The sequence below is a fragment of the Lynx canadensis genome, chromosome F2, assembly GCF_007474595.2.
Source record: "Lynx canadensis isolate LIC74 chromosome F2, mLynCan4.pri.v2, whole genome shotgun sequence".
Classification (NCBI taxonomy): domain Eukaryota; kingdom Metazoa; phylum Chordata; class Mammalia; order Carnivora; family Felidae; genus Lynx; species Lynx canadensis.
Window position 1 is genome coordinate 63,561,910 of NC_044320.2, and position 14,879 is coordinate 63,576,788.

A 14,879-nucleotide genomic window follows, 5' to 3' on the forward strand; every position below is an offset into this window, starting at 1 on the left:
AAAAAAAGTTTGAAGCAAAGAAACAGCCTTAGGGATAGAGAGGAATTGGGATAAGGGGTCAGTCAATACTAAAAGTGGAACCCTGGTCTAAATCTCTTAGTGTGTAACTATAACAACTATAGTTGACCCTGGAAGAACACGCATTAGAACTACACAGGTTCACTTACGTGCAGATTTTTTTTTTTTTTGGATAAACACAGTACAGTACTGTAAACATCATCTCTTCCTTGTGATTTTCTTAATAACATTCTCTTCTCTAACTTACTTTATTGTAAGAATACCGTATATGATACATATAAAATATGTGTCTATCAGCTGTTTATATTATCACTAACACTTCTGGTCAGCAGTAGGCCATTAGTAGTTGTTTCTGGGGAGTCAAAAGTTATACGTGGATTTTCAACTGTGTGTATAGGGGGGAGGGTCTGTGTCCCCAACCCCCACCGTGTTCAAGGTCAACTGTACGGGCACCGGAAGACCAGATCCAAAGATAAAGATCCTGACAGAGCTCATGACAGCATGCCTCCCCAAAGTGATATAATGAGAGAGAGAAAAAAAGACCCTGCTAATACATTCAGAAGGAAAATTTTTCTCTATCAAGACAAGACCTGGATCTTGGAAGGAAATGGAGAACCAAGGTGGTCCATTAGAGCTGTGAGATTATCAGCTCCCTTCCCTGTTTCCACGGCTCCCGAGGCCCTCCGTGCTCTCTGGGTTCTGCACGGGTTCGTGAGGTGTTCCTGCGTCTTACGACCGTTCTCCAGGCCCCACGGCCCTCCCCTGGGCTGGGTTTGGTTCCTGAGGCTGTGAGCGCACCACTGTTCTGAGCCTCAGTAACGGTGCAGCACCCAGAGCCTCTACCAGCGCCAGTAATGGCTTCCATCTGTTACCCAGACACCCACAAAGGTAACCGTTCAAGGGCAGAACTCCATGCCTGCTAAGTTAAGATGTGACAGAACCACTCTGGCTGATCAGCCTCAATGCGAAACCGAGCCCAAAGCATGTGTCCAAATGCACGACTGTTTGGACTCCCCGTGGCTTCTTTAAACCCTGGTTGTTATACAGGCCAGCCTCCAGGCCCAAGTGGTATCACTTTCCGTAAAGAAGGGAGACAGTGATAAGATAAGGTGACAACTGTGAACTCAGCCCTCGAGAACTGAGCCTTCCTACTTGTGGGTCACTTGGACGGTGGTGGGCAAGCCCAGGGCATTGCCTCTGTCTGCCAGCATCGTGTCCCCGTCGCCCGCAGCCTGGTGGCCTCCAGGCCCCCGGGGGCCTTCATCATGGCGCTTGGCGATGTTTCTTGGTCTCAGCACTTGCAGTTCTTCTTCTTCCAGGTTTATGTCATATATTTCGCCTTCAAATTCGACGGACAAGGAACGTGTTTGCCGAGTGTGGACAAATCTGGGCTTGTACTCTGGAAATAAGGGAAGATGTGTTAATACGGACATCCAGGTGTAGTTGAGGAGGGGGGAGAATCACCACCTGGCTCAGGGGGCGTGCTGGGAAGGGGCAGGCAGTATGTACTGCACCGTTGAGGGGCAGCGGGGTGCTGTGGGCAGCCCCCTGGAATCCTCGTCCGGAGCCGTGGGCTCTCGTCCGGCTCTGGCACTGCCCGGCAGTGCGGTGGAGGGCACGTGCCTCTGGGCCTCGGCCCTTCATCCCTCCAGGCAGGGGGGAGGTCTGGGCGCCTTCTAAGTTCCTTTCCACTTACGGCAGGCTGTGAACTTGCACACTGCGTTTTCAATGCGAACAAACGTAGTTTGTTTGGATACAACTATACTCCCAATTATGGTATTAATAATGATACTGTCATTTATCGAGCTTTTGCTATGTATCACCCACCTCATACTTATCTCTAACCCACAATCTTGGAAGGCCTATATTATTGTAATACATCCTTACATTAAGAAAACATATTAGATTGTCCGAACAGGCTCGTAGGTCTGGTGCTACACTTCCCCAGGAGGGAACACTGAAGCTCTGAATGCTACCTCGCAAGTGTGAGGTTACGTAGCCCATAGCTGTGGGAACCAGGACTCTAGTCTCCCAGGTTCTAAAGGCTACAGTCCTCCCACCACATTGCGCTGCTTTTGCCAAAGGGTAAATGCTCTTGACAAACGTGCAAATGACAGAGGAATGCTCTAAGAAAAATTAAGTGTTGCAAATGTTTTTATCAGCCAGCTGACTAGTGATACCTGGCAGATGGAGGGCAAGGCCAGGAGAGGCCAGCGTGTTTTCTGGTCACTGTAATCCACTGCTCATGGTGTGTTAGACAAGAGCTTTCACCAGCACACCTTTGCCCCTCCTTACGAGATGCACTTGGGATCTGAGGGGGCCTACTCACGTGGCCTTTCTCTCTCCAGCCTGATGCTAAAATAGGAAGAAGGGGGGGCACACAGGCTGCAGAATCAGAATAGTGCTCGCCACAGGATCTCGCTGTGATGGCAGTTTCCAGAGGGGGAAACGCCTCTGTAACAATCAGCAGGCCACTGAGGGTGGTCAGGAACACCTCCTGTCCTCGAATATGTGAGCTTCCATGTGGTTTGAAAGGGTGGCCCCAGACATCTCCAGTTTGTGTTCAATGAGAACAACAGCAGGGTTTACGGTCACTGCTGTGGAGTGACATTGAGCCTCCTGGGAGAGAGGAGGCTGTCCCTACCTCCTAGCCCAACACTGGCAATCAGCTTCCGTTAAGGGAAGCTGTGGGGAATCTTTGTCATTTGTTGGCTTTCCATTTGATATCTTTGTGTGAACTATTAAACCTGGCATTTTCTCTCAGTGAGGAAAAAAAATCTCCCAAATCAATCATTCTCAGCCTTTGGGTTATGGATTCCTTTAAGAATTTATTGAAAGTTATACTCAGAAAGTTATTGAAAGTTTTACACAGAAGTCCATCTGTGGACTCCAGGATAAAAAAGCCAATGCTGGGGCGCCTGGGTGGCTCAGTTGGTTAAGTGTCCGACTTCAGTTCAGGTATGATCTCGAGGTTTGTGAGTTCGAGCCCGGCGCCGGGCTCTGTGCTGACACCTCGGAGCCTGGAGCCAGCTTCAGATTCTGTGTCTCCTCCTCTTTCTGCCCTTCCCCCGCTCATGGTCTGTCTCTCTGTCTCTCAATAATAAATAAATGTTAAAAAAAAAAAAAAAAAAGCCAGTACTAAGAGCGTCTATTGTTCTAGTGATTGATTTGATTTCCGAATTTACATTATGGGGGACACGGGCCTGGCTCAGTCAGTACAGCATGCAACTCTTGATCTTGGGGTTGTGGGTTCAAGCTCCACATTGGGCGTACAGCCTACTTAAAAAAAAAAAAACTACCTAATTTACAACACGGAATTGAACTTGATGTATCTTACTGATTTCCAAACCCGTATAGAAAAAATTGCCACAGATGAGTCACTTCTCACATTCAGCCACTAGATGGCACTAGACTCTCATTCTTTTACAGAAGGTGCCCAACTGGGTTTTCACATCTGTACAATCATAGGAATCTTATAGCTGCCTGATAGGGTTTTTATAAAGAAGATGGCAAGCAGTGCTTTTCATACTGAATTTGACTGTTTGACCATCCCAGCCAACAAGAGGAATTAAACAAAAACTGTCCTAAAACAGATGTGCCTAAAAAACGCATGTATGCTTTCCTTACTAAATGCATAAGCAATGAAACCTTGACTTTTTATTTTCTCCTTTTTTTTTTTAAAGTAGCTCAAAGCAGACTAATCAGGATATTAGCATTAATGTAAAATACACCTGACTTAAACTCTACCCTCTGCCCCTAGCCCCACCTTTTACCCTGTATGGCTCTTTCCTGTGCGTGTTATGTTTTGTCTGGTGTGTTTACTGAATATATTTTCGTTCTATGCTTAAGTTAAAGTGTGCACATACCAAATTAGCTCTGGTATTTGGAACAGGACCATTATTTGCTTTCGCCCCAACGCTATGTATTGATAATATCTAAAATGTGGAAGGAGCGGCCTCTTGTCTCTCTAATGTCCACTTGCAAAGCCTTGGCCTGCCACTGAGACGTCACTGCGTGTTGCTTACTCGGAGTCCCCTGGTTTCTCAGGAGCTGCCTTTGGCTCTTCCTCTGGCTTCTGCCGGTGCGATAGCCAGGCTCTCCGCAGCTGCATGGCTTGTCGTGGAAGCCGCGAGAGTAGAGGTTCCGCGTGCTCTGCCGCACGGTGAGCAGGTCACTGGATCCTTTACACTTGTGAATTCGGAGCTTGCCAGATGTGTCCTCAATGCACTGCCACTTCTGCAAAAGCCAACGTGAGAGCGGTTTACCCCTCCTGCTCCAGGTGCTTCGTATCACGGGCCGCTGCATCGGGTTCCGGAAGCCCGGGCAACCCCGATAAGCAGAGCCAACGAAGGAAGGCAAGCTTTTAACTGACCCTGCAACGAGCCTACCCCCGGTTCTCTCGGTTATTTCTCTCACGGGAGGCAAAGACAGATGACACCGGAATCATTGGAAATCAGAACTACCTCAGCGACACTAGAGCCCAAAGTTGATACATAAATGCTCAGGATCGAGACTAAACAGTCTTGAGTGAGACACGTAAAAAGCCCTGAATTCACCCAGCCACAGAGCACAGCTGTCACGGCCGTTTTCACCAGACCCCTCTTCCTCTGGAAAAACAAACCTGGCTGCTTTGTTCTCAAGCCCCTGAATTTCTGACTCAGGCCAGGGAAGAGTGGCACGTGAGGGAGCCGGAGAGGAGTTTAATCGGAGTCTGCCGCAGCGCGGGCCAGCTCTCACAGGGCCGGGATGTTAGCAAACGTGTCAGGGGTTCTCTGGGCCTCTTCTTATCCTCCTCCGGACCCCGCAACCCTGAAGAGACAACGCGCACCTTCCCAAGAGACGGGCCCGGGGTGGGGGGGGGGCTGGCACTGGGTTTTCTCCTTTGAGCCTTCTATCAAGCCTGCCGTTACTTCTAGATCAATGGGACGCGGCACTGGGTCTCCCTGTCCCTCCCACCTGCTGCCCAGGCTTCTTGAACTTCAGTCTGCCTGAAGTAATAGCACTTCTCCTCGGGGCATTTCATGGGATCCTCCGTATGTTACCTAAAGGCCTAATAACCTTCCTTTTACTTTCTCTTTTCCCCTGGCCTCCTCTCTAAAATGGTAATTTGGGAAGTATGCTGACCTTGGTCTGAAGTTGACCACAGTTGTGACAACACGCTGTCATGCAGTGTTATCAAACTTTTGTCTTTTTTTCCCTTCCATCTATGAGTATCCCCTGTGTACAATTATTGACACTTTTCTCTAAATGGACACATTTCTAAGCAGTGGCCAAAGCAACAGCCCCTGTAAAATTATGTATTTGGTGTGCCAGTTACATATTTCAAATACATATTAAAATAAATAAAAAATTATTAAATAAAAGATGCTCTTTCCTGAGCCACATAAAATGATCTCACCACACCCCCCCTTGTGTACCTGTAACCATACTTTGGATTGCATTTTAATTTCAAGGTGATCTGATGCAAGGTAAAATTTAGTCAAGGGTCCCAGATGGCTTGGCCAGCAGACAAAGGACGCTCGTGTACAAAATGGAGTGCGACCCACTGAGATACCACCTCACACCGGTCAGAGTGGCTAAAATGAACAAATTAGGAAACAACAGGTGTTGGCGAGGATGTGGAGAAACGGGAACCCTCTTGCACTGTTGGTGGGGATGCAAACCGGGGCAGCTGCTCTGGAAAACAGTGTGGAGGTTCCTCAAAAAATTAAGAATAGATCTACCCTATGACCCAGCAATAGCACTGCTAGGAATTTACCCAAGAGATACAGGAGTGCTGATGCATAGGGGCACACGTACCCCAATGTTTATAGCAGCACTTTCAACAATAGCCAAATGATGGAAAGAGCCTAAGTGTCCATCAGCTGATGAATGGATAAAGAAGATGTGGTTTATATATACAATGGAGTACTACTTGGCAATGAGAAAGAATGAGATCCTGTCATTTGCAGCAACATGGATGGAACTGGAGGGTATTATTAAGTGAAATAAGTCAGTCAGAGAAGGACAGATATCGTATGTTTTCAGTCATATGTGGATCTTGAGAAACTTAACAGAAGACCATGGGGGAGGGGAAGGGGAAAAATAGTTACAAAGAGAGAGGGAGGGAGGCAAACCATAGGAGACTCTTAAATACAGAGAACAAACTGAGGGGGTCGGGGGCGTGGGGGAGAGGGGAAAGCGGGTGATGGACATTGAGGAGGGCACTTGTTGGGATGAGCACTGGGTGTTGTATGTAAGTGATGAACCACGGGAATCTACTCCAAAAACCAAGAGCACACTTTACACCCTGTATGTTAGCCAATTTAACAAGAAATTATATTACAAACAGAAAACAAAACAAACAAACAAAAACCCTACCCCAAAAACCAAATGGAGTGTGACCATTCACAATGGACCAAGGTACAGAGTCATGCTTTGTTTTTTCTTGATGGAGCCATGTGCCCTCAATAAGCGTTGAATTATTGGTGCTGCCTTTGCACTTCTACCCGATAGTCCCCAAATCCCGGGGCCATAGGGCTTGTTCTGTGATTTTGCTTTACCCCCATACACTCTTGGTGCTACAGAATTCGGTGATTTCAAGCCACGTCAGGTTACAGTCTTCTTTTGCGGCTTGACCAGCATATCCTGAATGTCCATCATCTCCATCCAGAGAAGCAGGCTCAAGGGAGAGGGCAACTCTATTTACAAAGCCATGAAAAGGTGACACAAACAAGCACAGTCAAGGACTAACTAAGTTAGAGATAATTTAACTGAAGAAAAAAAGTGAAGTCAACTTGATCAGGCACACAGGACTTATGTCAGGTCAGTGGTTCTCACACATGGCTGGGCTTTGGGAGTTTCAAAAGCTCCCCTGGTGATTCTAATGTGCAGTTGGGGTTAAGAACAACCGCCTTCAATTTGCGACTGGTTCTTGGACCTCTTTGCAGCTGGAATCCCTGGCAGGGGCAAAAGAGGTCTAAGTAGCTCGGACGGAGGAGTCTTTGGGAAGGATATATGCATTTTTGGGCGTGGATATGCAAAGGAAGCTGTGTCTAGAAATGCACTGATGCAATCAGGTCAGAAAACGACTCTAGTTGAACAGAGGTACACTTCCAGCTTGTCTACACTGGCAGGACTATGCGTTCTCTGTAAGAGTAATCAGTTTTCCTTACTTTCTCTCCATAGGTAGTTGACAAGTGATAGAATTTCGTCTTTGCAAATGCTTAGCGGAAAGCTGTGTGTGCCTGTTCTGCCATTCAAGGTGGAGACCAGTGATTTTCAAGCCTGGGTGTGTGGCACTTCCAGACACATCCAGTGAGCTTGAGGAGGTGTCGTGAAGTTCTTGAGAAAAGTTCTCGGAAACAGATATACAATTCCCTTAAGGAATAACGATATGCCCTGTGGAATTTTTGCTAGTGAGAAGTGTCAGCAAAATCAATGATAACTTTATAGCTCCAGAAAGTTTGGTGATCAGTGATACTAGAGTGTCAGTCTAGATCTGTATTTGTCCTAAATGCAAATGGTTTCAGACTTCTCCATCTATCTGGGTAACCTCTAACTCAAGCATTCAAAAACTAAGAGTTTACTACTTAATTCCAAGGGTAGCAAAAGAAGAGGCCAGTGTTCTACAGCCTAGCAGAAGCTTAAGAAATACTCTGTTTTCTCCCAGACAGGAAAACATGGTGGTCTTTATTCTTGTCTGGTCTTGTGTCTTTTGTGGTTCGAATTTATACCAATTTTGGTACACATACTAATTTTTAAAACACGTAACTACAACGAAAACCTTCCTTAGTTTTGTAACCATAACACACTAAAAAAAAAAAAAAAATTCCGCCTTTTTCTTGGCCTTGAAGAGCTGAGTGTACAGAACAGAAAGTGTAGGCAGAATTTTTAGTGATTTGGTCTATTTGGAATCTAACCGGCATTTTCCCATTAGCCAAATTCCTTGCTAATGTCCCATGGATCAGAGGTGAAGGGAAGGGGTGTTTCTTTCCTGAGACATGAATTTAACCAAACCTGAGGTCTGGTACCATCCTGGGCACTGGTGACATATCACACAAATCAAATATGCACACATATATGTACGCTTCTGTACACACATGCACACACGTACCCACATATACTAAAGGTATACATCCACCTACACACATTCTTGAATAAAACAAGGGCCACAGTGAAAAATGCCAACGCTTTTCTATACCATGAACCCTTTGAACAAGCCATAGACCCTATCAGATGGAGTAATTAGCTAGAGGCTTTCAAACTCTTCCTAGTGGCAAGCCTACTAGCAATTTTAATGAAATGTAATTACCACATATTTGCCACAGTCATTTTAGTGTTCGATATCATGATAATTTTTACAGCTGAGCAATAAATCCTTGAATAACCGCCACCACCGTGGTCATCATTGAGAGTTTATAGAGGGAGGCGAGGGAAGAGAACTTTCAGAGAATTGCTCTGAAACTCACACCACCAGTCACTTAAACGCTCAAAACAATGAGGAGACGGTTTCACAGTGCAGAAGAGCTTCCGGAATCAGAAGGAAACACGAACTCAGGGAGGCATCTGCTAACGGGACACGGAGTCAGCCTCAGAAACGAGCTTTGTGAAAGACCCACCCGTGCAGACATACAGACATCAAACTGTCTCCCTTTTGTCTACTCTCTTGAAGTTTATCAGTAAATCAGTTAACTGCCAAAGCCGATGGTCTCCACCTTCCCTGACCACTCACCCCTTCTGTAAATTCCTTTGCCACTTTGTCGGACCTCGTTTCAACATTTCTCTTGCCTCTCTGGCTCCGTCTGTGCCAATCATTTAACATACATTCATTGCACAACTATTTCTGCAGACGTTCTGCTGATGAGGGGCTAGATAAAACCATGTAAATAATTTTGTAGGTTTTTCTGATTTCATTTTACCCTTTCCAGCCACACTGGAATTTGGAATTACAGGCAGGGACCATGTCTCATACTCCTGAGTTATTCCCTGAAGTTAGCTCAGCATCAAATCACTTTGTTTAGTAATTATGTCTTAGTATATTTGATTGATTATATACTTATATAATAATATATATATAAATATATATAACACATAATGAAGAGAAGACTGGCTATTTGGTGTAAGGATTCGGGTGTGGGGCAGCTAGTTTGGTGGAATCAAATCTAATGAGAAATATGCTAAAATGCCATTCAAACAATTCCCTTCAACACTGTCTTTGTCACCATCATTGTCATCATTAGGGAACTCTTACTTGCTGCCGGGTACTTGTCTAGAACACTTTATATATAAATTATCCACTTAATCGTTACAACAACCTAAAGCGCTACCATAATTCGTTCACTGTAGTAGTGAAGATTCTGTAGTAGTGAAGATCACCTATATTCCACCTGGGACTTGGGAATGGCATTTTGTACCCATATTGATGTGACGCAGTGGCAAAAGTCTGGACTTTCAGGCCACAAAAGTCCGGATTTGAATATCAGCGTTATCACATTGCTTATGTGTCCTTGAGCAAGTCAGCTACACACTGTAAGCTCCATGAGCATTAGAACTCACTCACGCGCAGCGAGAACTCAGTACGTGGTAGGCACTCAACAAAGGCAGTTGGTGTTGTTGTTACTATTATTATTAGTTCCCAACCCACCCCCGCCCCCGCCACGTAAGTTTATTACTTAAAGAATTTGGTCTTGGGGGCCTGGGTGGCGCAGCGGTTAAGCGTCCGACTTCAGCCAGGTCACGATCTCGCGGTCCGTGAGTTCGAGCCCCGCGTCAGGCTCTGGGCTGATGGCTCGGAGCCTGGAGCCTGTTTCCGATTCTGTGTCTCCCTCTCTCTCTGCCCCTCCCCCATTCATGCTCTGTCTCTCTCTGTCCCAAAATAAATAAAAAACGTTGAAAAAAAAAAATTTTAAGAATTTGGTCTTAGGCAAACTGAATGGAAGGTAGACATTTTCAGTGGAGATAAGTATTGGGTTAGGGATGGGGAGACCTCGATTTTAATTTTCTTTCGCTGCTAACTCTATGGCCGTGAGCAAATTACAGAATCTCTTTGTTCTTCCAGATTCCACATCTGGCAAAATAATACTTGCTCCTCCTGGCCTCAAGGATATGTCATGAGAATAAATTGTTTTTGGAGTTCTCAAAAAAAGATGCGCCATATAAATCCAGAGCAATACCATTATAATTGACCTTTAACAATGGTTAGCCAATCCTTGGGCAAGTTCATGTTTCCTGCTTGTAAATTATATATAATACAGTAATTATTATTTAGTGGGGAGACTGTGGCTTTGAATCACACAGATCTTGGTTTGAACTCAGACTTGTCACACTTCCAGCTGGGTGACTTTGGTCAAGTTCCTTTCCCATCTGAGCTTTCGTCTCCTTATATTTAAAATGAGCCTGAGATCTCTACTATAGTATAATTTTCAGGTATAAAATGTTTTGTGTAAATGCCTAGCATAATATGAGATGAAGACAGAACTCTGCTTACTTCCTTTTCCTGATGTAACTACTAGATAATCATGATACTTTCTACATTTCCAACGGCATATATTTCTCAGACTGGTCAAGAATGTTCTATATTCTTATTTATGCCCATTTATGCCCATTTTCATGAGTAAGAAATAAAAATTTTGGCTACAACTTTTTCGAAGGTACATTGCGATGAAAACTTCACACACATACACACGTACACAGACATACACACACACGGATTAGTTCCCCATTATTATATGTCTTATTATGTGGATTTGGTCATAATGCAGGTCAAATCATGTTCTCTGAAATGTAACAACCATACAGCAATTTTCAGATAACCTGATTATCCTTTAGGCCAGTACCAACATCATGAAAAACAGTTACCTGCATGTGGACGTGTGTTTAGAATTTTTGTCTCAACACCGGGAATATAAAAACACCATATAAACATCCTTGTTGCAATTGTCACTTAGCTGAAGCCACTGTCCGATTTTCTCACAAATATGAACTAGAGTTACTCGTGCTGAGGAGTTTCCTCCTGTTTTCTTTGAGATGGGCTGAGAGGGGGTGAAGGAGGGAAAGTGGAAAGGAAAGAGAGGCAGAAGAAGTTTCCTCCTTTAGATTCTAATCTGGATGATTGTTTGCTGAAGTCAGTAATGATATGTTGGAGGAAATATTGTTCTTGCAGTTTGGGGAAAGTAAAGTTGGTAAACTGACCTTGGCCAACAAGTGATAGCTAGTATTTATTGAGTGCTTATTATGTGCCAGGTACCGGTTCAAATGCTTACTACACTTAACTCATATAATCTTTATAGTAACCTCCCCATATAATCTTTACTAGTATTATGTCCGTTTTCGAGATGAAGAAACTAAGGCAGAGTTAGGTTAAGTGACAAAGCAAGTGTGGAGTCAGGATGCAATCCCAGTTGAGTAGGACCCTAGCGAAAAAAGAATGGTTTGGGCAGAACGTGAGGCTTCTGGTGAGGCTCAACTGAGGAAATGGGATTGGGGAAGGCAGACGAGAATGTTATGTTTAAGAGACGGGGAGGAGGGGCTCCTGACCAGAGCGAGGCCGCGTTAGGGAGCAGTGGGGAACAAGAGCATACATTAAATTGGGTGTGGACACATTAGGTAGGTTATAAGTAAAATGTCCTTATGTTTGTCTTTTTCTGACTTGTTTGGAACATCATTAAATATGGTTTGACCTTTAAGCCTGTGGTTTGTGTTTTGAAAACTGCACCAAAGCCAAACCATCTAGCACACAATTCAGACACGTCCTTCAGTGCAGGTTGAAGAGGGGAGGTGGCCAGGTTTAGAGGCTGGGCCGTCCATAACGAGCCCTGAGCACACAAATGTTCAGCCAGAGGGTGGCACTGGGGCTTGGTCCTTCTGGCCTGTCCCTCTGGAATCAGGAGCGCCAAGGGGAGGTGTCTATGAGCTGAGATTTTAACCAGGGCTCAGTGAGTTTCTGGAAACAGGCTGTCAGTTTCTGGCAAACGAACCAGATCTTACTGGTAAATGCCTTTTATTCCTGCTCTGCAGCTGGTCACAGAGGGTCGAGGGCTCTATGGCCAGAGGGATAATTTTGGGGATGAGAACACAGATCCTGGAGTTAAACCAGTACATTCAACCAGCTACAGTCTGATTTCTCAAACAGTATCAGCTTGCTTGATCTGGGGTTCTTTCATAATTTTAAACAAATCTTTGATTTCATACTGATACAACAGTAGAGAGGCAAACAAAATTGCAAAGTCGCTGGAGTTTAACAACTCACAAAGGATATGAAATGTGCTTTATCAAAAAAAAAAAAAAAAAAAAAGAAAAGAAAGCTGTTTTTTTCCAAATGACAGAATCTATGATGTGCAGTTCAAAATTGAATGCCCAGGGATTTTCTCTTTTATGTAACTCCTATTTAAGGAGTCAATCACTGTACCTAGAAGAAGCAAAAACCAGTAACGCTTACCTGACGTGAGTGATTCTCAACCCTGGCTATTCATAGGAATCACCCAGGCGCTTGAAAAAAAATCACTGATGTCTGGGTCTCATCCCCAGAAGGTCTGTTTTACTTCGTCTGGAGTGAAGCTTGAACATCAGCTTTTGTAAAGCTGCCTAAGTGATTCTAGTATGCAGTCCTGCTTGGGAACCACTCCCCTAGATGCTGTGAGTGGGTCCCAAACCCGCGGCTTCAGTCAGGCAAGTGCCACATACAATTTCAAGAGAATATCTACTCTGTTACATTTTTGTAGAGGCAGCATGCTCTGGGGAAGAAAGGATTGAACATGAAGTACAGAGTCGCAGGTCTGACTTCGGGTTTGTAGCTGAAGTTTTCCAGATCTAAATTTCCTTATTAGGAAAAGGATCTCATTCAACTGGAAGATTTCTAAGACTCTTTCCAACTTTCACATTCTCGGACTCTAGACCTCTGGTTCTTAACTTTGTTAACAAATACAGATGCCTTGGCGTCACCTCTAGACATGTTAATCTGATTGGTCTAGGGGGAGGCTATAAGTCGATATTTTCAAAAGCTGCCCAGGTGATTCTAGGGTGCAGGTAGAATTGAGCATCACTGATGTGTGGTCTTTGTTGAGCCAAAGTCTTTTCAGATAGAAGTTGAGATTTGCACGTGTGTGTGTGTGTGTGTGCAGTGTATCATACGTAAATCTGTACATAATGTGCTTGGGGGTGTAATGCTAGCTGAGAGGGTGGTGGGGATTCATACTCAGTCTCATATTAATTCAGGAACACAGAAGAAATGCAAACACATATGTCCACACTGCCTTAATTAGTCCCTGCTGGTTGCTCTGTTCACAAAGTGAAGAAGTATTGCCAAATGTCTGGGATTCCAGCCCATTTTAATTCTCTGTTGGCTTCATAGGAATGAAAACAGCAGGTAAGATGGCCTGGAACAGTAATAGCACCCAATATTCACACATTGCCTTATAGTTCATCTAGGACTTTACATATATGATATCACTGGATTCTTACAAGCCTGAGATTAATTTTCCTCACTTTAGGGATAGACAACCTGAGACTCTTAAGAATCTTGTCCCCAAACACACATCTAAAAAGTAGTGGATGCCAATATTCTAACCCAAACTTTTTGATGTCATATTTCTCTTTCTTTCATTTACCTGCTTCATGCATTCACATTGACTCTGACAAACAATCCTCAGGTGACCAGGCATGGGGGTGTAGTGGGACAGGGGAAATTCGTGCTCTCTTTGTGGGAGAAAAGTGAAGAGAATGGGGCCGAGAGCATGGGTTTTTCCTTTATATCCCGTACAGAATCAAACCAAAGAGAAGACTGTGTTGTCTTTTGAATGCAGGCAGTTAACCTTGGTCAGAGAAAAAGACGCAGGGCACAGGCCAGGAGTGAAATCGATGTCAAGAGAAGAGATTCCTAGCAAGTTAGTTCTGGCCTCAACTGATGCCTTGATCCAGATCAATACAATCTCATTATTCTGGACTTTTTCTTCCCTTTTTATCGTCACTGATATTGTAACTAAAAAGAAAATCTTCAAAGTAGCCAGATAGAAAAAGCAAAAGGCCAAAATATAAAGATTCTGTAGAACACAGTAGAGCAACTGGGCTTGACCCACAGATTCGAGAACTGTTTGGAAGAGGCTTGAGATTTTCCAGAAGTTCTCAGATTCTTAAGCCATTGTGTGAGCGTCACCTATAGAAAGAAATCATCATCTGGGGTATAGCATAATTCTCCGTTCTCATAATTCAGGCACTTCTGAAAGAAATTGTTGCTAACATTTTCATATATTCATGTGATATAATCTAAATTCAGACTGATGCACATAGAAATCAAGCAGCAGAGGAAAATCCCAGGGAACTAGATATTTAAGCATTTAGTGGGGGCAAAACAAGTTTAGAAAAATATGAAAAAGCAAAGTGAAGTTTTTAACATAGTTAGCATTCAGCACAAGAGTGGAGAGCTCGTGCCAAAGTGCCATAATCCAGTTATACTACATTTGCCCTTTAGGACATGTATTAAAATTTCAGGGCAAGCCATATGGTGAGGTTTGCAAAATTGTGTACTGAAAGGTAGGCAGTGTACCTTATTCTCAGTCGGCTATCATGCTTGCGGCTCAGAGGGCTAAAATAGTAACAAAAATCACCAATTTGCATGAGATATATTTAACACTGAACATTTCCAACTCCCGAATACAGGTAAATTAGTCTACTGAGGCTGGCTCATAAAAATCATTTCAGAGCTACAAAACAATTCTGAGGTTTTAGTCATAATAATACTTAGAGCTTCCTTAAGAAGGATTTGAAGACATCAAATGAAACTATAATGAATAAGTCTAAGCTTCTCCGCTAAACACTTGAAAATAAAGACTTACTGGAGTACCCTGAAGGCCTGGTTTCATCCCTTCCTTCAACAACCTCCCCCC

At 44.1% G+C, this 14,879-nt stretch overlaps 1 protein-coding gene across 1 annotated transcript in view; it reads right to left on the reverse strand.

Moving 5' to 3' along the window:
* The window catches only part of SULF1 (sulfatase 1), a 175,942-nt gene that overhangs the window by 24,271 nt on the left and 136,792 nt on the right, over positions 1-14,879 (reverse strand). Inside the window, 2 exon segments of the mRNA XM_030304225.1 lie at positions 1,171-1,417; positions 4,044-4,254. Of these exon segments, the coding sequence (XP_030160085.1) occupies positions 1,171-1,417; positions 4,044-4,254 (458 nt within the window).